The sequence below is a fragment of the Notamacropus eugenii genome, chromosome 3, assembly GCF_028372415.1.
Source record: "Notamacropus eugenii isolate mMacEug1 chromosome 3, mMacEug1.pri_v2, whole genome shotgun sequence".
Taxonomy (NCBI): Eukaryota; Metazoa; Chordata; class Mammalia; order Diprotodontia; family Macropodidae; genus Notamacropus; species Notamacropus eugenii.
This window is the reverse complement of record NC_092874.1, coordinates 94,912,288-94,935,928: the sequence shown is the minus strand read 5'-3', so window position 1 is coordinate 94,935,928 and position 23,641 is coordinate 94,912,288. Positions and strand designations below refer to the sequence as shown.

The 23,641-nt window shown below is 51.1% G+C and overlaps 1 protein-coding gene across 3 annotated transcripts in view; it reads left to right on the top strand.

The window, feature by feature from the left end:
- The window catches only part of AGAP3 (ArfGAP with GTPase domain, ankyrin repeat and PH domain 3), a 41,066-nt gene extending 20,280 nt beyond the window's left edge, over window positions 1-20,786 (top strand). The window contains exons 10-18 of one of the 3 annotated variants that reach the window (XM_072652210.1): window positions 1,665-1,769; window positions 8,619-8,790; window positions 13,886-14,053; window positions 15,748-15,885; window positions 17,903-18,057; window positions 18,242-18,332; window positions 18,519-18,741; window positions 19,568-19,823; window positions 20,056-20,786. In XM_072652210.1, the coding sequence (XP_072508311.1) occupies window positions 1,665-1,769; window positions 8,619-8,790; window positions 13,886-14,053; window positions 15,748-15,885; window positions 17,903-18,057; window positions 18,242-18,332; window positions 18,519-18,741; window positions 19,568-19,823; window positions 20,056-20,250 (1,503 nt within the window). In that variant the 3' untranslated portion in view covers window positions 20,251-20,786. The remainder of the gene's footprint in view (window positions 1-1,664; window positions 1,770-8,618; window positions 8,791-13,885; window positions 14,054-15,747; window positions 15,886-17,902; window positions 18,058-18,241; window positions 18,333-18,518; window positions 18,742-19,567; window positions 19,824-20,055) is intronic. The other 2 variants (XM_072652208.1, XM_072652209.1) reach the window with 2 other exon arrangements.
- Window positions 20,787-23,641: the final 2,855 nt, after the last annotated feature.

Genomic DNA, 23,641 nt, shown 5'->3' with positions numbered 1-23,641 from the left:
ATGCCAAAATGTAATAAGGCAGTTCTCCAAGAAGGCATGCTGCTGCTCTTTTCCTCCATCCCCACACCCCAACTCGCTGAATGAAGTCACCAGGCAGCTGCCCAATTGCCCATTCCTCCTGGCTAGTGAGGTCACCTGTGACAAGACCAGTCCTTGATATTCTACCTAATGACTGAGAAGCCCCCTCATCCATCTGTCCTTCTGAGAATTGAGAAGGAAAGAAGAAAAGAGAGAGGGAAACAACTCAGAAATGAAAGAGTGATGTTAAAGTCGTGATTGGAGCATGGCTGTATGTTGTAAACCATCCCCTTCCCACTCCACACACATATCTCTCCAAGAACACTCATGGAGGTCCAGCTGGGAATTCTTTTGCCCTTCTACCACTGTTCTAATAATTTCAGCTCTTACAGCTCAACTTTCTTATCAGAAGAGCCTGAAGAGAAGAAAGGTGCTGAAACCAGTTTGTTTTTCTTCCTTTAGGCCCAAGATATGCCAAATTCAGAGAGAATTGTCCAGTTTCCGTCCAAAGTAGATTTCTTACCTAACTCATCTCCATGACAATTTCTGTCCCTCCTAGTCTCCTCCTCCCCACATAGAGGGAGGCCTGGGATCAGTCTTTCCCTTGCTGTTTTCATAGTTCTGGGAGTATGTGACCCTTTCCCTTCTCCTTCCTCTTCTCCATGGAACCGCCCTCTCCCCCTAAATTTTTTCCAAGGAAATACCCTGCTCTTTTTCCTTTTAGCTTTTGGAGGCCTATAATGCCAGTGGGATGAGGTGCTGGGCACACTCAGGCCCCTACCATTCTGTCCCATTCCTGGTTTTGTCTGTTCTTTCTCTGTAGTGCCCAGCTCTCATACTTCAACATGACTTTGTGTCTTCATCTGCTGTTTTAGGGTGAGGGAGCAGACAGAGGTGAAAGGCTCACTGGGGAGCAAGGGGCTTTGGAGAAAGCCTCAGGGTCATTACTGGGAGATTTGGGTAAAGGGAGCTGGGGGAGTCGTTGTGGGGGTCCTCGGCTTGCCCTCCTCTGCATTTAGATATCACTTCAATATCTGCTTTATAACATTGGGCTCTTTCCCACAATTCCTTGTAGCCAGTCACCATGCTGCCCTCATGCCTACACATTTGAAAGGTGACCTCTGCCCAGGGTGATGTCAGAAATATTGGGTCCATGGACAGCCTAGGTTTCAGCAGGGAAGGGAGAGAGGAATGAGGTGATGAGTGAGTTTGCAGAATTCATAGTCCCTCCCAGAACTATATATGGGTTCCATCCATAGTTAGTAAGTGACCAGGGAGCTTAGCTGTACCTACATCCTTCTGAATCCTGTTCCTTCTTTCCCCAAAGATGCTTTTCAAAGCCTGGACCACAAGTATCCCTGTTAGGCTGATTCCTTGCCCATAGGTGTGAGGGAGGTAGAGAAGAGAGCCCCAGGTGCTTCCTGGCAGATGAGCAAGGTTGTGCCTTGTTTTCCCATTAACATACCTCTTCCCTGAGGATGGTTCTGTCTAGCAGTAAGGCCAGAGAGATCACCCTCTGCTTGATCTGAGTGAAAGATCACCTTGCACAGCGGGAGTCCAACAGACCTCAGTCCCTTCTACCTCTCTGCACCGTGTGGGATGTTAGTTGCCATTTTCTTGTTTTTTGATCCTGCCTTTACTCTCAGGGGATCCTGCTGAAGCGAAGTGGCAAGTCCCTGAACAAGGAGTGGAAGAAGAAGTACGTGACTCTTTGTGACAACGGACTGCTCACCTACCACCCCAGCTTGCATGTGAGTCTGGAAGAGGAGTCAGCCTGAGCCCAGGGGGATTGGGGAAAGAGAGCAGAATATGGGAGAGGAGGCTTCTTGCACCTTGGGGCACTCCCATGAAATTTCCTCTTAAGGCAAAATCTAATCTATGATGACCTGTTTGAATGCCATCTCTGCTCTGTGACCCTAGACAAGTCACTTCTCCATCTCTGAGCCTCAGTCGTCTTGGCTGTAAAATGGATGTGATGATTTTTGCAATACCTACCACAACAGGGTTGTTGTAAGAAAAACACTTTGTAAACCTGAAAGTGCCATATAGGCATGAGTTGTCCTTATGATGTTCCATTGAACATTGAATCTAGCCAATCCACATAGGAATCTCTAAGACAAAAGTGCAGATGTCATGGAATAATTAGGTGTTAATCACCCAAAGGTACCGGGGGATCACTGGGTCTCCTAGGCCTAGAATGACCTTGAGCATGAGACGGGTAGCCAAGCTGATCACTTGGGGTGGAGTGGGGCCACTGTGGGTGGGCTTTGTATTCCAGTGATGCTTAGAAAGGAGGGAGGGGCAGAGTGGAGCAGTATGTGGGGGAGGCATGGCACTGCATTCACAGTGGCCCCCGTGGCAGCAGTTCCCCCGCCCCCACCCTCCCCTCCCTCACCGCGTGGCTCCAGCACACAGCTGTCTCTAGAATCCATCTCTGTCACCGCCCTACTGTGGGGCTAATGAGTTCTCCTGAGCAGCCCCTCGAGCACAGCACGTGGGCTGGCCCCGCCCCCGGCCCATAGGGCCCTTGGCCTCTTCCAAGGGTCCCTAGCCTTTCCTTGACATCTGCCTGAGTTGTCAGGCAATTGAGGCCCAAAGTTTTCTGGATTCTGATTCCCCCATCCACTCCCTGGCCCAGAGGAGCCCCCTGCTTGGGACACCTCCCATGGAAATTTTCCCAGAAGGTCCCTGGGCCAGTACCAGACAATGCATTTCTAACATTGGTCTTCTGGTCTTAGGCTCAACTTACTCTTTCATCTGACACTTGGCTGTAGGGAAGTCTTTTCCTCAGGCTGACCCTTCTGACTTTCCTTCTTTTCAGTACCCTGGATGCTAACTCTGGACTTAATCTTGAGAATTGGTGGGAAATCTCAGCTGGTACTTTTAGGGGAACAGGTCAGGGAGAGCTACCAAGTGGAATTGGTATCTGGGGCAGAATTAATGAGCCAAACCTGGGTGGGGGGTAACAGTGCCCATCACCCCCTCTGCTCACATGGAAAGATCCCTTCCCTCTGCCTTAAAAGTGTGATCAAGTCTGCACAATACAGTGAAAGGAAAGAGGATTGGGGCTAAGCCTTGGAGACCTGGGTTCTGCCACTGACCCCTTTGCATCTCACTTTCCTTCTTGGTAAAATGGACAGACGGAATAACACCTGTCCTATGTACTTTGCAAGATTATATTGAGCATCAAGTGAGCTGACAGGAGGGGAAAACACTTTGGAAAGTTTCCAAATATTCTACAGGTGCTATGAAGGCTGGCCTTCACCAGCACCAAGGAGTAGCGGGAGATTTTTACTTAGGAATATGTTGTGAGTATCAGTTGAATCTAAAAGAGGGTTTCTGAACCCAAAGGGACTTGGAAACTATGTAGTTCAAGCTCTTAGTTTTTGACAGTTGAGGAAAGATGAAGCAGCCTGTCTGATGTCACACAACTGATTAACACATGTTCTCTTCAACCACCATATCCACTGGTTTAATATCATCTCAGAATGTTAAGTAATTTACTTGCTCTCCTAAGTAGTCTTCTACTGGTGCTTCTTACCCATTCACAAGCATGTTCAATGACCATACATATCACTTCTTCCTACTTTGTAAGGTACACCAACATCCACAGACTTATCCCTTGTTTTCACCTCTTGGCTTCCACTGTGTACAACCCCAGATGGACCTGTTCCCCTCACCAGCTTGTCCCTCTCCCCTTCTCCAGTCCTTCCCCAAAAAGCCCAAGGCAGAAAGGACAGCTGGTGTATGGCTCCTGGAGGGTGTATTTAGAAGCTTAGGAGCGTCCTTTGTCCTCTCTCTGGTGCCCCCCATACCCACTCCGTACCCCTTCCTGCTGTATGCTGAATCAGCCTTTGTGGCATGGGGGACCCACCATGGTCTCAGAGCCACTGGGTGAGGCAGTAGCAGTGACTTTTCTCCCATTTAAACACCTCCTCAGCTCTTGAATTCCTGAATCATGAGCTAGATTTGCTAAAGTCATCTCTCCACAAACCTCAGTAGGAATCTCTGTGCCTGAGCTGCCTAAGGGGATCACCAGGGTGCATTGTTTGGGGGACGACTTAACCAGTCAGGGACTCTTGAGGCCTACCCCCCAAGCTAGGCAATATGGGGTCTATACACTGAAACTTCTAGTGAAAGAAAAGATCCACAGATAGGAAGCTATTAGAGGGAGCTTGGGGTGAGAGACCACCAGACCAGGGAGTCAGAACATTTTGGGCAAATCATTTAGCCTCTCTCTCTGGGCCTCACTCGCCTCATTCTGTAAAAAGAACATGCTTTAGTTAATCTCCAGTGGTCCTATTAGCTCTAGAATTTGAACTGAGCATAAAATTATACATATATATGTATGTCTGTATGTATATGTATAGTACAGTGCTAAATTAGAGTGATTGGAGCAGGTTCCTCTTAACAAGCCCATGTGCTTAGCACCCAACAGTTCATAGCTCCTGGAGCATCCTAGCTTTGTTCTCTCCTTCACATATCTTTGAACCCTCTAGGGACACCTATACCCAAGTCTCCCTTTGCCAACTTTTCCTCACCTTTGCTGCCTTTATGTCTTCCTAACCTGGTAGATTTTGGGGTGCTGGGGCAAAGAGGCAACCATACCCCACTGTGATCAACACAACCAGCTTAGCTTCCTTCCATTCCCCCAACTACCAATGAATGAGTAGCTTCCAAGTCAGTGGGTTCCAGTAAGTAACTCCAGGGACTTGGCAGTAAGTTTTTGGCCTGGTCAAGACCTTTTTGCCCTCTTGGAGAGAGGCACTGTCTGGGGCCTGAGAGAGAAAGGTAATGCCCGTGAGTCATTCTTGGGATGGAGGGGGCACTCTGCTGAACTTGGAAGGGGAAGGGAGGTGGGCAGGCCTCAGGCTTCAAGCCCAGCTCCTGCCCAGCCCCAGAGAGCCAGCCAGAGCCTCCCCCATTTTGCAGCCAGTGGAGCCATTCACACAATCACCTTCTGTTAATTCTATCTGCAACATCAATTAAATTGTTTGTAGAAACTAATTGAATGTGGCTTAATCACACATCTTAATAGCTTTCCACGCTCTGAACTCGTTGTTAATTCCAGTAATAAAACGAGATGAGAACGCTGGCTGGGTAATTAGCGAGGAGGCTGGGGAAGAAATTGCTGTTTGATGGTGGGTAATAAAGGCAGCCGTGGTGACCGCTCTCCGGAGCAGCCGCTGCCGTCGCCACTGCTGCCATGCTCCCTGTTCTGCTGACGGAGGAAAACACGGCATCGGCTGCTGCTGCTGCTGCTGCTCTGCCCCTGAGCTGCCTGGCCCCACCATGCCACCTTATAGGCTCCATCCTGCAGCCCGTTTCCTTAGTGCCAGGCCACAGGACCTGGTGCCAGGAGCCAGAGTTTAGGGGTACAGGAGGAGGCCCTCAGTTGGTTCTGCTATAGAGACGTTAGATCTGGACTATGGGGCCACCCTACTTGGGTTCGCCTCTTTCTGATTTCTGGGCCCCACCCAGTCCCCTCAGATTAAAGATCACTCCTTGATTTGTGAGTAGAAAGAAGGTAAAAAAGGGGTTGTCAGCGGGTTGCTCCACATGCCTAGCTTCAGCCAGCTCTGGGCTAGAATAGGGCCTGGCAGGCTGGTGCAGCTGCTGTGACCTCCTTGTGAACTAGAGCAGACCCAAGCCCCCACCCCAGAGAAGATGCTGCAGCTGTGACTTCAGCCCAGCCAGCTGCTGCCAGTTGTCAGGAGGCAGCCACTGTAAGAGGTGAAAGTGTGGGGGATGGGGATAGGCTGAGGCCCAGATGTGGGGTTCAGCTAAGGGCTGGGGGAATGAACTAAGCCACTGGAGAGAGGCTGTGATAAGTCCAGGCCAGAGAGACAGTGAAGACAGGTGCTAAGGACAGGGGTGGGCTGAGGGTAGCTGGGGGAGGAATTTAGGATCCCAGGAGGGCTGACAAAACCAAAGGATCTGGGGCTTGGAGGCACCTTTGCATACAGCCCGCTCTTTTACTGTGGAGTCCCCAAGGCAAGCCATTTCATTGGGGTATGAGTTTGGGATCCATCTCTAGCCAGGATTTGAGACCACTGACTTTGGATCCCCAACTGAAGGAATTGTATTAGGGACCAGGGTGTGGAACAAAGCTAGGAAGAAGGTTTTAGGAAGCTAAGTTTGTATTGAGAGTTATCAGCCTAGTCTGGGGGGATGTTGCCATTTAGAGATACAGGTGCCTCTGGGAGTCAGTTCAGTGGGTACCATCTTGCCCTAGCTGCCCTTGTGCCCATTGACACTTGTTGATTCCTCTTCATCTGTTTTGGCTACCTCCTCTTCCTTTCCTGTGAATCTTAGGGCCAGGGAGGGCCCCACTCCAGATCTCACTCACCCTTGGGGGTGTCACTGAGCTTGCTCTTGCCATCCCCTAAAGGGGCTTGCCGTCTTCTGCTGCTGTGACTTTTCTCACATTTCTATGCACACACCTTGAATTTCCTCCCTCCACCCCCAACCCAAAGTTCATTTCCCAGCTCCTGACCATCCTTCAAGGCTAAGCTCCAAGCCTACTTCTTCCAAGAACTCCTGCCAGCCCACAATGGTTTCCTTCTCCCACCAGTTCAGCTCTTTACTTATTTGGGCTGGGTGGCCTATTTGTCATCCACACCCAGAGCAGTAGTTAATCCCTTACCCCGGGACAGGTCTATACCCCACTGCATAAACTGTGTATAAAAGTGTCTAGAATTAGACCTCCCTGGTCAGAATGGCCATGTTGTCCCTTCACTCTCTGAGGGTAGCCATTCCTCCTGTTCCCCCAAGGAACCAGGATCACTGACCTAACTGTCAGAAGCAGAGGATGAAGGTGAGGGTAGGTGGGAGGCATGGGATTTGCCATTGCCATGAAAACCACTCAGCTCAAGAGGTCACTCCCAGGGCCATCCATACAGAAAGGAATGGGGAATCTGTTGTATGCATTGTCAATGCCAGCTGGGCAGGGATCTCTGCAACAGCTAACTTGGATCCCACGAGCAAAGGGTTTTTAGCCACATAAAGAAATGATATCTGTTTTCCTGTAAGAGAAGCCAGTGTTGACTTCTAGGCATAAGGAGGAAAGCAAGGGTAGTATATGCTATAGGATATAGGTAAATGGAGAAAGGGAAGGGGGGACGCAGAGAGTGAAGCTTGTGACTGTCCTCTATGGTCTTTTCCCCAAACAATGTCAATTTTCCCCTTTGCCAGCCAAGGTCCAGGTGTTGAGGCGGGGTACAGGGCGGCATGAGAGGCTCTCAGTGACCTGGGGCCACTTAGCCTTGGCACACATGGGCCTCATTTCTGGGCATCTCTCTCAGAAACATCAGAGATCCTCCAGGAAGTGGGGGCTCTCTCTTTGATCCTCCAGCAAGCTGGGTGTTATGAGCATTCTCACCTCTGCCTCTTGGAATCTTTAACTTTTCAGGGGTTAGCTGAAGGATCATCTACATAAGGATCATTCCTCGACCGCCAACATTAATTTGTTTATAGTTTATATTTAGCTACATAGTGTTCCCCTTCCCCTTCCACAGTAGAATGTAAACTTCTCAAAGTCAGAGACTGCTTCATTTTCTGCCTTGTTATTCCCACTGCATGGCGAACTCATCCATGCATGCATTTAGATTGAATTTTCTGGACCTCAGCTTCAGCTCCAAAGAAGCACGTCCCTGGGTCCTCCTTGGTCACCCATCAGCCATGGCTAAAGCGTAAGACATCCCCTTAAAAAGGGCAAGTAGAATACCTAACACCCAGACCAGAAAACTCAGGATGGTCCAGTCTTCAGAGAAGATCCCCCCTTACCTGCCATCATCCATTCAGTACTGTCAGGGCCTGTCTGGGGCCCCTCAGCTAGCATTGCGTGTCACCTAGGTTATTTAACTGTCCCTGCCCACAACTATTTGGGATTTTGCAGCTGAAGAACAGGAGTTCATCCAGCTCTGCTCACTTTACCACGCCCTTTCCCCATCCCCTTCTGGTTCCAGCCCTGGTATTTACTCTCATTTTTCCTGAAGGAGTTCTTGGCCCCCAACCCTCAATCCTTCCTGCTGGAAAGACTGCCTTAAGTGCTCATTGTGATGAGACTCTTGTGTCTCACTCCTTTGAGCATACCTCCTCACCCCAAACTCAAGTCCAAGCCAAGACCTCCCAGCACAGGCCCTCTATAGCCACCTCAGCTTTCTGTCCCTAACCTTCCACTTGGGATCCAGGCCCAGGACCATCAGCCGGGGCTTTTGGATTCCCTGATTCAGTGCCAGCCTGGCCCAGAAAGAACCATGGAGTTTAGAGATCAGCTCTCCATTCAGGAAACTGAAGTCCACAGGGGTCAGGTGATATGTATTTGTCACTTGTATTTAATTAGAGCCAGGAATCTAAGCCAGGTCATCTGACTTCAGGTCCAGCGATGTTTCCCTTGTATTGTGCCTTAGGAAAGAGTGGGCAAGATACCCAGAATGCTTGCCACCCTCCCTGCAGGGGCCTGTGACAAAAAGTTGGGGGTAGGATGGTGGGGAGGAAGGGCTTACAGGCTAAGTTTTGTTGCTGGGGCTGCTTGAATAGGTCTCATCTGAGAGATATTCATCCAACTCATATGGTTTCTCCTTCCCTCCCTCTGTCAGGATTACATGCAGAATATTCATGGCAAGGAAATTGACCTGCTGAGGACAACGGTCAAAGTACCAGGGAAGCGGCTACCCCGGGCCACACCTGTCACAGCCTCAACTGGTGCCAGCCCCCGTGCCAACGGACTGGTCCTGGAGAGAAGCAACACACAGCTTGGGGGGAGTACAGGTGAGGGAAGGTGTGGTGATGGGAAGGGCTGGGGGGGAGGAGGGTGGTAGAAGTTGGGCAGCAGGGCACTCTGAGCCCTTGTTCAGAGGTTCTTGTGGTCACTGCATGTAGAGACCAGATGTCAGTTCTGATTTGAAGATGCCAGCCCTGTCTGGGGGAAGACCAGATGGGGGTGAATAGCTTGTGGCCCAGAGCTAGAAGGTGGAGGGTGAGAAGTGGGGAAGCTTCTGGGTCCAGAGAGAGAAAGAAATGAGCTAGGAAAGATGGTTTCGAGGAGTGCGACCCAGGTGGTACCATGCCTAGCATACATACTCAGTCGTGACTGGGGAGCCAAGAACCTGTTTCTTTTGGGTGCTGTGTAGATGAAAGCTTTTCAGCCAGCGGCAGCAGGTGGAAAGTGGAGGCGGTCAGGAGCTCCCAGGGCAGAGTGATCAGCTGCAGAAGGACTATTGACTGTGGCCATAGAATTGTCAGGGGCCTACCCACAGATTGGGGGGACTTTGAGGGAAGCCAGGTGTGGGGCACAGGCCCTATTCTCTTGGAGGAAAGGTTATGGGCAGGGAGGGAGACAGAGGTAAAGCCTTTCCCACTTGTCTTTCTGTCCCTCTCACACAGTTAAGGTATGAACTTCCATCATCGAACCCTAGGTCTCTCCTCCATCCTTGGAGTTACCCCCTTTGCTCTTGCCATCTTCACTAGGAATGTTATTTTCCTTCCTTCCACCCCAAGACCAATTCATTCCCCCAGAACTCATTCTTCTCCATCTATCTGCATTTGGTTGCCTAGACCAATAATCTTTTAGGCTTTTTCTTTAGGCCTCTCTTTCTCAGACCTGCTATGACCTCCCAGAAAACCTGTATCTCCAACCTTCCAAACTGGCATGGGAGACTGGAAGGAGGAGTACCACGGGGCTGAGGCTGCAGCCTCCGGAGGTGGTCCCTGTTGGGACTAAGGGGCATCTATACACTTTAATGTTACCTGTTCCCACCCCTCAACCCTACGTGTTTCTTTCATTCTCTATTAGACAGAGGCAAACATTAGTAATTCACAGGAGTCCTTCACTCTGAGCTCATAAATAGCTGATCTTTGGGAGCACCAAAGACAAAGGATGAGGTACAGGGAATCCTGGGACAGTAGCTTAGGTCAAAAGAGACCGAAAAAAGTTTGTTGACCAACAAATACTGAATGCCTGTGGCATCGTGCCAAATGCCAGGGGAAAGGCACAAAGAATTATATACAGCTAGAGATGTCCTGACCCTAGAATGAGATGGTATGTGAAGTAGTGAGCTACCCATCACCTGAAGTGTTCAAGTAGAGTTTAAGTGACCGTAAGGGTCTCTTCCAACCCTTGGCTTTTGAGTTTCTATGCAGGGTATCCCTCTTCCTGACAAAGTTACACTTCTGCGGTAGGTGTGTCAAGGGGGAGTGGAAGCAGGAGGTGGTCACTTATGCAGCATACCAGTGTCTAGCAAAGACTAAGGTTTTTTGTAGGAACCTGAGTTTCTTCATCTGCAAAATAAGTATAATAGTAAATGCAACCTACTTCATCAAGTTTTTATGAAGCAAATGCTTTGTGAACCTTAAGGTCACTATATAAAGGTAATATGTTAGTAAGAGGCTTTGAATAAGTTAGGGATTGGAAGAGAGCCCCTCCTCTGCAGAGGTGGGATGGGCAGGAGTACCACCCACACATACAGCCCCTCCCACCCCCACCCCCCCCCAGAGCTTTTGGATTGTGCTACTTCTTATTTGGAGGACAGGGAACCATGTTATAATATGACTCATCATAGGCTTAGGCTTGGCCAGGTCTCTCCTGACAGCAAGAGGAGAGAGGACACACACACACACGGGCACACACACACTCACACTCACTCTCCTCAGATATGATATCTACCCAGTCATCTGCCTTCCATCAACCCTCTGATGGTACGTGCACATGGACTGTCAGGTTTCCCCCAAATCAGAGGGTACCCTGGCATACAGTGCCACAGACTCGGAGCGCGCACACACACACACACACACACACACGAGCATACACACACAACACACATGCACACACCACACACACACACACACACACACACTCACTCACTCACTCTCCTCAAATACGATATCTACCCAGTCATCTCCCTTCCATCAATCCTCTGATGGTATGTGCACATGGACTGTAAGGTTTCCCCCCAAATCAGAGGGTACCCTGGCATACAGTGCCACAGACTCGGGGTGCACACATGCACACGCACACACACAAGCATACACACACACAACACACACTTTCTCCTCAGATACGATATCTACCCAGTCATCTGCCTTCCATCAACTCTCTGATGGTACATGCACATGGACTATCAGGTTTCCCCCAAATCAGAGGGTACCCTGGCATACAGTGCCACAGACTCGGGGCGCGCACACACACACGAGCATACACACACACACACACACACACACACGAGCATACACATACACACAACACACATGCACATACACACCACACACACACACACACACACACACACACACTCTCTCTCTCTCTCTCCTCAAATACGATATCTACCCAGTCGTCTGCCTCCCATCAACCCTCTGATGGTACATGCACATGGACTGTCAGGTTTCCCCCCAAATCAGAGGGTACCCTGGCATACAGTGCCACAGACTTGGGGCACGCACACACACACACACGAGCATACACACACACAACACACATGCACACACACACCACACACACACACTCACTCTCTCTCTCCTCAAATACGATATCTACCCAGTCATCTGCCTTCCATCAACCCTCTGATGGTACATGCACATGGACTGTCAGGTTTCCCTCCAGATCAGAGGGTACCCTGGCATACAGTGCCACAGACTCGGGGCGCGCACACGCGCACACACACACACACGCACGTCTTTCACTCGCTGGGCGATGTTAACATCTCATTATCTTTGTTACTGTAATTACATTATCCGCTGCTTTATGCAGAATTATCCTCCGAGGACTAATTGATGGCTCCATGTTTAATTCATTAATCATTAGCATCAAATTCGACAATTACAGTGCACACTGATTGTGGGATTGCAGGCGTAATGAGGGGAGAATTAACAAAGAGAAAGGAAAGCACTTTCCCTCCCTCAGGGCTTCTGGCTGGGGGGCCATGGGGTGGGGGATTGGGGGTTTGGGGAGGCTGGACAAGAGTTGGGTGGGGCAAGGAATAAGAAGGCGGGGGTGAGTTCAGGAAGCTAGGATACCGGAGAGGTCTGGATGAAGGCACATGTCTCCTTGCCCTTGATAGGTCTGGAAAAGGGAGTCCCTGGAGAGGCACTGAGTGGTCACTTCAACCCTTTTGACCCCTGACAGGAGAATGGATGTGACTGGGATAGAAATGAGTCTGAGGGGAGATGGGCAGCATGGGAGGTGGAAAGGAAGTGGTATACCTTAGACTTCCTCAGTTCAACAAGTCGCTTTTGTGTGTGCTCAGCCCTGAGCTAGCTTTGGCCCTACTCAAGAACTATAAGACACAGTTTCTGCCCATGAGGAACATACAGTTTCCAGAACATGGTGGATCTCTTAGAACTCTGGATGTTCCAGTCTAGCCCTTAGCCTAAAAACAGACCCAGACGCCATGCCTACAGATCCTGCTTTCCTGACATGGCTCCAGCTTTCTTTCCCACCTGCCCTGCTTTAGGCCCTTGTTTCTAATTCCCAATTGGCCCAGAACACTTAGCTCCTTCCTGGCCAGAGTGACTGGCCCAATAAAATCCCGCTCAACTGCTCAGCTTCTGACTGTCCATAATGAGTCATCTTCCTCAGTCCTTCATTTCTCGGCTTCCCAATGTTCTAAGCCAACCCCAAACACCATGGCTTTCCTCCCTCCACCTGTCCCAGCTGACCTGCAGGCTCCTAGGTCACCCCAGCAATGAGACCCTGTCTGAGTAGGGTTTGGAGGGATACCCAGAGAGTCCCAGTGGGAGCTTCCCCAAACCCTACCCTACAGTAACCCCAGGACTTCTTAGGACTGTGGTACCCTTACGGGCATTTCCCCTTAGCTCTGCCATCCTTCCCTGATGGGAAACGAAAGATTAATTTTCTCCAGCCCAACAGGATAATTACTAATACTAATTAGACATAATTACTTGAATTTGATACACTTATTCCTCGTTAGAATGGCAGTGAAGCTGACGCAGAGCAAGTGACACATGTAGAATGAGATTTGGGGTGCAGAGGCTAGGGTTTGGATGAGAAGAGTGCTATCCAGAGTGCTGGCTTTTTCCTGGTCTTAAATCCCCAACTGTGTTAAGGGGTCTGGAAGCCCCTTGACAATCAGCTGATCACCTCCACCCCAAACTATCTAGCTCTTCTATTCCTCCAGGAAGTTCATCATATTCATCCTTTCTTACGGACCCCCTTGGCCTTTCTTTGAGCCCCCTACTCCCTTAGATGTGAGACTAGGGTAAAAGGACAGATGTTCATGGAGAAATGAGGGGAAAGAACAGGGTCCTGAGGGGCAGGTGAGAAGCGTAGGGACAGGCACCAGTCTGGTCCTTTGGGAGAGACGATGGGATAGAATTGGCCTTGCTCCAGCGATCAACCAGAATGCCAAAGGGCATTGGACAAATCTTAACAAGGAAGGAATCAGAAAGCTTGGGATGTTGTGCACTGGCAGAGCCCAGATGTGTAATCCTAGGCAAAGCACGTAGTCTCTCTCTGGAACCCCGATTTCCTTCTTTGTAAAAGGAAGGGATTGGATTAAATGGCCCCTGAAGTCACTTTTCAGCTATAAATCAGTGATCCTAATGAATGGGAGTGCTCACTGTCCTCTGACCTGCTGACCTGCCCTAATTGGGTATAGTTGGGAAGGAGACCCGGCCTTAGAAAACCTTTGACATTTCACAGCTCTGTGACCTCGGGCAGATTGGCTAGCCTCTCTGAGTTTTCATTCATTGAATGAGATCCCCAGCCCTAGCTATCTGCCTCTCAGAGTTGTTGTTTGCCATGCTCCTGGACAACCATAAGCTGTTGTTTTTGAGGGAGGGGCTTTGCCTGTGCTCACCCAGACTGAGCCCCCTAAGGGCCCCAGCTGAGCCTCCGCTCCACCCCTTTCAGGTGCTCCCCACTCAGCCAGCAGCACGTCCCTGCACTCGGACCGGTCCCTGAGCAGCTCAGCCTTGGCGGGCCCCCGGTCCGATGGGCTCCATCAACGCTCTTGCTCTGTGTCTAGTGCTGACCAGTGGAGCGAAGCGACTGCTCTGCCCCCGGGCATTCAGCATCCTGGTGAGTGCCTCTCCTGGGGGAAGAGTAGGGGGTGATGGGGGTGCTCCGAGTCAGGCTGCAGTGCCGTAAGGAGCGGCTCACGGAGTATTCAGGGCTGCTGGAGGTTCTGCGACCTCCCCACCCACCCGAACAGGTTTCTCCCTCCTGTGCCAGCCCCATCTTCCCCAAGCCTCCCCCCTTCCAGAAGAGCCCAGCCCCTCATGGGCCCAGGGCAGAGCTGGTGGTGGCTCCTCGATCCCCATCAGCCCCCCGTGCAGTCAGCTCATCAGCCTCTCGGCGGGGAGCAGGCGGGCGCTGGCTGAAGGAGGGATGATCGAGCTGAGGGCGGGCTTTTGAGAGCTGTATTGGGGAAAGTGAGAGGGTTGGAGGGGAGAGGTTGCCTTTCCCAGGGGAATGGTGAGAGGTCTCTGGGCAAGGGCAGACAGGAATTCAGGAGTTGGAAGGGAGGGAGAGACTGAGGCCCTTCCCCATGCTCCACCCCACTACCTTGTTTGGTTCAAGATTCCACCCTCCTCCCGTAATTATCCCTCCTCTCCCCCCACCCTTTCTTCCCTATCTTTTTCTGTGTTCTCATCATTACGTCTTTGCACCACCTTAGCTTTACCATTTTATTCCTTCTTTATTTTCCTTCTACCTACTATCCTTCCCTCTTTCCTCCTGTTCAGCTTTCCCAGCTTAGGGTGCGTCATTCCAAGGTGAGTTCCTACCTTCCCTTCTAGGTATCTCACTAGTAGGCATCAGGTCCAGACTGATGGCATGCAAAAGTCTGAGGCTAGTCTGAACAACAGCAGCAGCTGGTAACCCCGGACCATCTCCCCTGGTCTAGTGTCAGAGGAAGGAAGAATCTAAGACCCCTCTCTGGAAAGCACAGACCCTCACACCAATTGAGACACATACCCCTAAACTGTAATCTCTAGAATGCCAAGTGACAGAAGCTACGGCACCTCCAGGACCGTCCTCCAGTCCCCTGCCCCCAAGCCTCAGGCCCCTAACCAGGAGACGGAGGGAGGGATGGAGGGGCCTTCCCTCGGGCTCCTGGCTCTGATGGTCTTCTGCTGCCATCAGTGAGGCCCTGCTGGTGAGGCAGCGAGGAGGGAGGGAGGGAAAGAAAGAGCGTGTCTGCCTCTAATGAAGTTTGACATTTAGTGGTGAGCGCCGGGCGGGGTGTGGGAGACGGGAGCTTGATTAGCGCGCTCTAATTGACAGTAATTAGGCAGCTCCCTGATTGTTTCTAATTCTGCTATTAATTGTGAGGAGCGGGGAGTGTGATTGAGGATAAATTTGGTGCGGAGCTGCCGGGGATGCGGCTCGCTGTGAGTTCCCTGGGCCGCCCTCCACCCCTTCAAGCTGCGAGAACTAAGAGTTCCCTCCTGCCCCCCCCACCCCCTCCCCGTTTCCATGTACCCATTATCTCCACCCCAAGTTGTTCAGTGCCTTCCCACTCCCCAGATAGTCACGCAGGAAGTATTTCCCTCTTGCTTCCCATCTCCTGGGACTGAAGTCCAGGATGTGATCATATCAGGTCCTGAGACACAAGCTCATACCCTGAGAACGGAATAGGAATTGGGTCCATTTCTTACGGCAAGCCAGTGGAAGCTCTGGGCGCACCTCCTGGGTCTTGTGCCCTCCTCTTCCCTCTCCCATCCTAGGCCTTCTCTTTGCTCTTTCTACCTTGTTTTTTCCCCTTTTCCCAGCCAGTGGCCCCTCTGACGTGCTCAGCTCCAGCCCCAAGCTGGAGCCCCCTCCATCTCCCCACGCCAATCGTAAGAAGCACCGTCGGAAAAAGAGTACAGGAACCCCTCGACCAGATGGCCCCACTAGCACAGCTGAAGGTAAAGGGAACCAGGGGCAGGTTCAGGACAGAGATTGTTCTAACCATTGTTGGCTTCTGGGATGGATGGCTTTCTGTAACCCAGCCCAGTGTTTGCCAGTCAGTGAACATTCTTCCTGTGTCTAACTTAAGTATGCTGATTTGCAGTTTAAACACATTTGTTCTGTTGTGGATGACAGTTAGTTAGAAAAGAGTTCTGTTTAATTGCTAACTTCCAAAAATCTTTCCATGTCTTCCCTGTCTCTTGTGGTTCTGGTTAAGCCCAGCACAGTGTTGAGCACGCAATAGGCACTTTACAGGTGCTTGTCTCTTATCAAATAGCTAGTGTGGGGATTTCTTCAGTTTCTTCTCAGACTTGGCTTCAGCTAAATGATTCTCCTCCTGTTTTCCCACCCTTGTATTAGTTCTTTTGGCTGTCTTGAGTTTTCCCAGAGTACTCTACATTCCTCTTCATTGCTGATTGTCCAGACTGGCTTCCTTGCTCCTGAATGGGTCTGCCTGATGCTGCTGTTTGTTGTCCAAGCTAATCAGCAGCGTCAGGGACATGGGTACAGCAGGATTGGGGCTGAGACACCCTCTGCCCTCCCCCCATCAGCTTTTCATTGGGGAAACGGGGCTGAGAAATACGGGGTATGGAAGGTCCATGTGAATCAGGGGTCTGATTCTACACAGTCGCAGTTGAGGAGTAGGGACCTTGTTAGTGCTCAGAATTTAGGACTGGAGGCAGGGAAGAAAATTCCTGGGAAGGAAACAAGTACCCCTTTTCCTTTTCCCCAAAAGACAGCTGTAGTAAAGTGGGTTCCCTTAGAGTGGATGTCAGCTTGCCTGGGAAGTATCTGGGGTGCTGGGGGCTTGATCCTGGCATATGGAAAGAGATTTCAGCCTAGGATTCCAAAGATGTCAATCTAGAGAAAGAGGAGGAGAGGGGTAAAGCTGAGGAGTGCTGGGAGGAAGAAGGGAAAGGGGGGGACCTTCGGGTCCAACAGGTGAATGAAGGTGAAGGAGAGATGGTGCTTCCTTTGTCTTTGTCTTTATGATTATGTCTCCAGGTAGATCCTGCTTTCTTACCAGCCCCCTGCCACACACACGCACATGCACACACATACCCAAAATCACAATCACAATCACACTATCACATTGTTTATTAGGGATTGTATGCCCATGGGACATTGATCAGTGGGGATGAGATTAATGCGGCTGTTGTCTGGGGGAATTTAGGGAGGGGTCTTTGAAACGTCACCAGATTGCTGGGGACCATGCACTCATGGCTACAAATGTTCTAAGGTCCCTGTCTGAGTATACATCCCAGTCCATGGATAGAGCCCCTCTTCTTCTCCCAGCTCCCCTGCCCCTCCTGTGTATCTGATGGGATGGTGGGGGAGGGGGGATTGGTTCCCTGGAGCCCCTCACTGACGCCGTCAGGAATATTGGGTTTAATGAGCTGCAAAATGAGGCGGCTGCAGCTGACATGTACGGATGGTGCCCGCATTCTCCTCAACTCCCCCACCCCCCCCTCTTAACACTTACCTCCTAGTACCCCTTCCATCCCTCCCCAGACAAACAATTTTGGAGCCTTTCATAGACTTTATGCCCCTCTGCTGGCTGCTGGCAAAGAGAGCCCTCCCTCAGTCTCTTGGCAGAGCCCCACACACCTTTCTTTTTCTCTCCCCCCTATCAGTCTTTGGCCTAGCCTGCCCTCACCTTCCACAGGTAGTACAGGTTTAAGGACTTCCCCTGCAGAAATGTCCATCGGATCTTTTGCTTACCTGCACTATACTGATTTTGGAAAGATCTTTCCTGGGCCCAAGGCAGGGGGGCAGAGAGAGGATAGCTCTGAGGGAAGCCTCCATACTGAGGAAAGTGAGGAAGGAAGGATGGTGGCAGAGTAGGACGCTGAGTGACTGGGCTCACCACAGTGATTGAGTAGTCAGAGTGAACTGAAGCTCTGCCTTCCATTTCCTGAGTCATTCTCTTCCCACCCTCCACCTTGTTCCCCCCCCAAACAACCATTTTCACAGATGCAGAAGAGTCATATGAGTTCATGGTCGTGTCACTCACGGGGCAGACATGGCACTTTGAGGCCTCTACGGCAGAAGAGCGAGAGCTTTGGGTACAGAGTGTCCAGGCTCAGATCCTCGCCAGCCTGCAAGGTTGTCGGAGTGCCAAGGACAAGGTGAGGGAATTGGAGGCTGGGAAAAGCCTGGACCACCCCCCAACCCCTGGAATGGCGTGGGTATGGTCTGTAGATGTGGATATAGGGGACCAACTTGGAAGGGGGTGAAGAGAGCACATCTGCACTGGCCCCTGCAGGGGGCGGCCCTGGGACCCACAGCCCTGTCTCTCCTCCCCTGTTGCAGACTCGCCTGGGTAATCAGAACTCAGCACTAGCAGTGCAAGCCGTCCGAACCGCCCGAGGCAACAGCTTCTGTATTGACTGCGACTCTCCCAGTGAGTACAAAAGGCCCAAAGAGAGACAAGGATAACATAGCTAAGGAGAGTAAGAAGGGGGAGGGGGGTGGTCATGGTGGTGCTAGAAGAAGGGAAGTGCTAGAGAAGTGGGCCTTCTCCTGGGTTCCCTAAGCCTAAGCCTCTAGAGCTCTTGTCCTCCTGACTCAGCCTGCCTTTCCTCACCAGACCCAGACTGGGCCAGCCTGAATCTGGGTGCTCTGATGTGCATAGAGTGCTCAGGAATCCACCGGCACCTGGGCGCCCACCTGTCTCGAGTGCGTTCTCTTGATCTGGATGACTGGCCCCCTGAGCTGTTGGCAGTGATGACTGCCATGGGCAATGCTTTGGCCAACAGTGTCTGGGAAGGGGCCCTGGATGGCTATGCCAAGCCAGGGCCTGATGCTTGCAGGTGAGGGGAGAGTGGGATTCATCGGTTGGGAGGGATAGGGAGGAAAGGCAGTCATCTTGAGGCCCTCCTGGTGCAGGGGGATTGGATTAGCTGCCACTGGGCTACTGAAGTGTGCTATAAGGGTTAAAGATAGGATAGCCGTTGCTTCTGCTTGGCAACGGGGCCCCCCTGGGGGCTGCCCCTCCCCCTCCCAGGCCTGTCACTCAGGCCTCTCACAACAACGGGCCCTTTCTGAGCTGTTATCAGCAGGTCAGGGGGCTGGTGGGAGCGCATGCGCAGGGTGCCTATCTTTCAGTTGCTTGAGGTGCCCCAGACTGTGCAGAGATGGGGAGAATGGGTGGGAGATAGGCCAGTGCATGTCCCCTGTATCACAAGTCCCCCTCCCCCTTTTGTTCCCAGCACCGACAAGCAAGGTGGGGGGAGGAGCAGACAGCCAGATAAGCTGTCTCTTGGGCCACTACTTCAAACCTTCCTGCTGTCCCCCCCCATCCTCATTCCCACTGCCCCATGGGCCTTTTTGAAGCCCCCTCCCCACAGTGTTCATACCAACACCCCTGCTGTGCCTGTGACCCTCCATCCTGTGTCTCAGAGGTAATATCGTGGGACTGGCTACTCTCATTCCTGTCCCTGCCCTGCCTCATGGGGCTCTCCTCATCTCCCTACCAGGCCTCTTGCCCCATTCCCTTCCATGGCCTTCCTGCTTAATTAAGTACCATTGTACTTGCTAAACTCCCACCAACCCCAATGGAGGTGAGCTCCTACCTCGTGACCTCCCCTGTCACTGATTTCAAGCCCAGGGGTCATGCCTCAGTTGGCCTGTTTTCAGGGAGGAGAAGGAACACTGGATCAGGGCCAAGTATGAACAGAAGCTGTTCCTGGCCCCCCTGCCAAGCTCGGATGTGCCCCTGGGGCAACAGCTGCTTCGGGCTGTGGTGGAGGATGACCTGCGGCTGCTGGTGATGCTCCTGGCCCACGGCTCCAAGGAGGAGGTGAATGAGACCTATGGGGATGGGGATGGTCGCACCGCCCTGCATCTATCCAGTGCCATGGCTAACGTTGTCTTCACACAGTTGCTTATCTGGGTGAGTGGCATGTTCCCCCTCCTCCCTTGCAGCACCTCCCCCCCAACACACAGATCTGCCTCCCTGACCCTCTGACCTGCCCTGACCTCATTCTCTGATTGACAGCTGCCCTACTCAGCCACTTCTCTGGTACCTGCTCTCTTCTCTCCCTACAGCCCCCCTGGCCCTCCCCTTCCCCCACCTCCTCCCCACCTTCTCCAGGGTTGAGCTCAAGTCTGCATTCTCTTCACAGTACGGGGTGGATGTGAGGAGCCGGGACGCTCGGGGCCTGACTCCACTGGCCTACGCCCGCCGAGCTGGCAGCCAGGAGTGTGTGGACATCCTGCTGCAGCATGGCTGCCCTGGGGAGGGCGGTGGCCTGACCCCGACCCCTACCAATGGTTCTAGCACCTCCACTGAGCTTCATCGGAGCCCCAGCCTCCTGTGAGGCCTGGGGAGGATGGGTCCAAGGAGACCCTGGGACCTGGGGCTCACCTCCCTCCCCCTGCAGGAAAGGGGGAGAGAGACGTAGACAAAGGGAGACACAGAAAGGGTGGAGAGAATGAGTTAAGAACGGAGGACAAAGGAAGGGAGGAATTGGGGTTGAAACCCATCCCAGGGCCCTGTATCGTAGGGAAGAGTGGACTGTTCAGCCCAGTGCTCTAGAGGTGCCATTGAAAAGGGACAGGCCCTTTGGAGGCACCTGAGGGGAGGGGAGAGCAGGACCTCTCCCCTTCCCTCGCCTCCTGCCCTTCTTCACCCCAAGACTTCGTCCAAGATTTGTTTCCCAAACCAAGGCTGGATTAGCTTGGAGATGAGGTGTGGAAAGTGGATAGGGCCTGGTGCAGAGCACTGAATGAAGAACTTGAGGAGATGGGCAAGGGGATCCGTGAGCCCCGTGTAAAATCTGTACATTGGAATATTTATGTTTGTGTACATATGTGTGTGTGACGAGACCAATAAATCAGACTGTGTGTGTTTGTCCCCATTGTGTCTGTCCCCCTTGGCTCCCTCTCTCTTGTGATGTATTCATCTCTGCCTCACTGTATATCCACCTCCCCATCTTTGGTCCTTCTGTGTACCAGTTTTTTTGTCCCTTCTGTGCTCCTAATCTCCGTTCCCCCTGGCTTGGATACTCCTGGTGTCCCTACCCTCAACCTGCCTCCTTGGTTTCGATTCCTGAGCCTTTTCAAAGCAGCATGATGATCGTGAACCCGTCCATTTGGTGCAGGAGCTCCAGTGAGTATGTTCACAGAGAAGAGGCTATGAGACTGCTACTTAACTACCTCTTCCCTTCTCTCCACCTCCTTGCTAGAGGGTCTGTCCTGCCTGGTTTTTTCCATGTTTGGATGGAGCATCCCCATGACAACCACCTTAATCCAGACATTACACATGAAAGCCAACTCATAGGGCAGAGTGTTTTGAATCATTGCATCAAAATCCAAGTTCATAGGATCATAGAATTTTGGTCTGAAAAGGACCTTAACATTTAATGTAACTCCCTTGTTTTGTGTATGAGAAAACTAAGGCTCGGAAAGGCAGACATAAAGACATATACACAAGATCTCAAGAGAGTAAGAGGCCAAATAGAGTTTTGAACCCAAGACTTATGACTCCAGATACTATATTCCAGTTGGAAGGAGTCTCAGGAATTATTTAGGTGGAGTATGGAGTTTACAGACTAAGGAAAGACAGTCAAGTCCAAATAATGCCAACCATAAGGATCTGAGTTTAAGACTGTCACCATGAATCCAAGTGTGTGAGACTTGGTGTGGTCACTCAGGCATGGAAGTTTGATCTCCTGGAAAAGTGGGGATGGAGTCAATAGCTACTTGGCTTAGCTCCCAGCCTTAACCAGCATCCCTCTAAGCTGAGTATTCCCTGACTATGGGCAGAGCTCCTGCCCTTGCTTTGTGCCTATAGGCAGGCCTAGTCATTGGAGCTGCTGTTCTCCCCCAATTCCCCACCCTTACTCACACCCCAGCCCTGGCCTGAACTGAGCTGAGCTCTTGGCTGTCCTCAGAGAAGGGAACCTTGGGGCTGGCTCCCTGTGTCTCTTGGCTTTGAAAGAGAAGCTGGGATGATGCTGGGCCACCCTTTCCACCCTGCCCCATACATCTGCTGTGGCTCCAGTTTTTCAACCTACTTCAGCATGCTTTGCCCTGTGGTCGAAGAGGCAAAGCTGGGAATTGCTTGGCTTTCACTTCTTCCCTTGAAAGGGTGGAGGTGGGAAGGACTCTGGTTTGCTGGTGCCTGCAAGTCTGTAAATAACCAAATGACACTAATCAGAAAAGGGCCGTTTTATTATTTTACTCGATGCAACCTCCTGTTGGAGGACTGGGACCTTGACCTGACAGGGGAGGAGGGGCCTGATAAAGTGGGAAGCCCACACACAGAAGCCTAGGGACCAAAGCACAGGATATATCTGTAGTCCCCAGACCTCACCTGAAGCGATCACTGCCATTCAGTTGCTTTGAGGTTAGCTACTGGCATCTTCACATTTACTCTGAGACAGATGAAAGCCTCAGCTGATAAGACAACTAAAATTCAGTCTCATTCGATCAGCAACCAACAGATCTGAGTTTGAAGGGTCTTATTTATAACTTTTTCCTAGAAAACCTCTTTAACTTTCTTGAGCGTGGCATATCCCAAATCCCTTTTAATGGGACTGACGAACACGGGATCATGAATTTAGAGCAGAGAGCCTGGAGACCAGTCATTGCTGGAGCTTTTCAAACCTTCACGGACAGAACAAAGATGGCCATTATTACTTGTCATCTGCCTCTGCCTGACCCACCTCCTGAAGACTAACCCTGTAGTTGTCTAAGCTTTGGGGGAAAAGGTTGTCTAAAGAGTGTTAAGGGAGTGTGACGTTGGCCCAAACCCCTGTTTAAAAGGATTCAGGGATGAGTCACATGGGCCAAAGACCCAGCCCGACCATTCTGCATCAACTGAGCAATAGAATTGATGTTTGCCCCTAAGCCAACGTATGTCTCCTATCCCTAGAAGTTGTCAGTCTTAGTCCCGTGCCTAGGAGACATGGCTGCCAAAACCATATGGGACAAATGGCCTGCCAAGGAAGGGTTGCCTCAACCTCTATTCTTCCACTGACTGACCCTGCTATTCAAGGAAACAAAACACTCGGCAACACAGCCCCTGAAGAAAGGTGTCTGGCTCTCTTGCGATCTTCTAGGTTCAACCTCCACAAATGTGGCATAAAGACTAAGGTATATGCTCAATTGATAGGTTGGACTATATGTCAATAGGAAGAAGCATTGGTTCTTATCTTTTAAGACCAACCCAGTTCTGTATATCATTTTCCTTTTGACCTTGGAACTCTCAAGTGTTCCTCCCCATTTGTTCTACATCCAGTTGGAGCTTGAGCCCCCACCAAACCTTTTCCCAAGGAGCCGCCTTCACCACAAAGGCAGCTCAAACCAAGTTTTCGGTCACCCTTTTGCCCTGAGATGAGTCTGTTCCCTAATCCATAACCTGACATTCTCAAAATCTTTTGTATAGGGAATTATTAAATTCTGATGTATACACAGTTCTTTACTGTAGCTTTTAGATGGTGTATCCACCTTCAATGTTATTCATCCTGTACCAATAATCTGACCTTTAAGCCTCATTGATTTTTGCCTTCGTCTACACTACCTTCTCATTCTTAAACTCACCATCTTAACACTGCTCACCAAATTTTCCTTTCAGCATCCCTTCTTAAGTTGTATTCCTCAATTCAGATCTTCAGCTTTTTCTCCAAACACTTAATAGATTCCCTGTTTTTGTCATCTCAAATCACTTATCCAAACACTCCAGTCACCACCCTTTTCAAAACATGA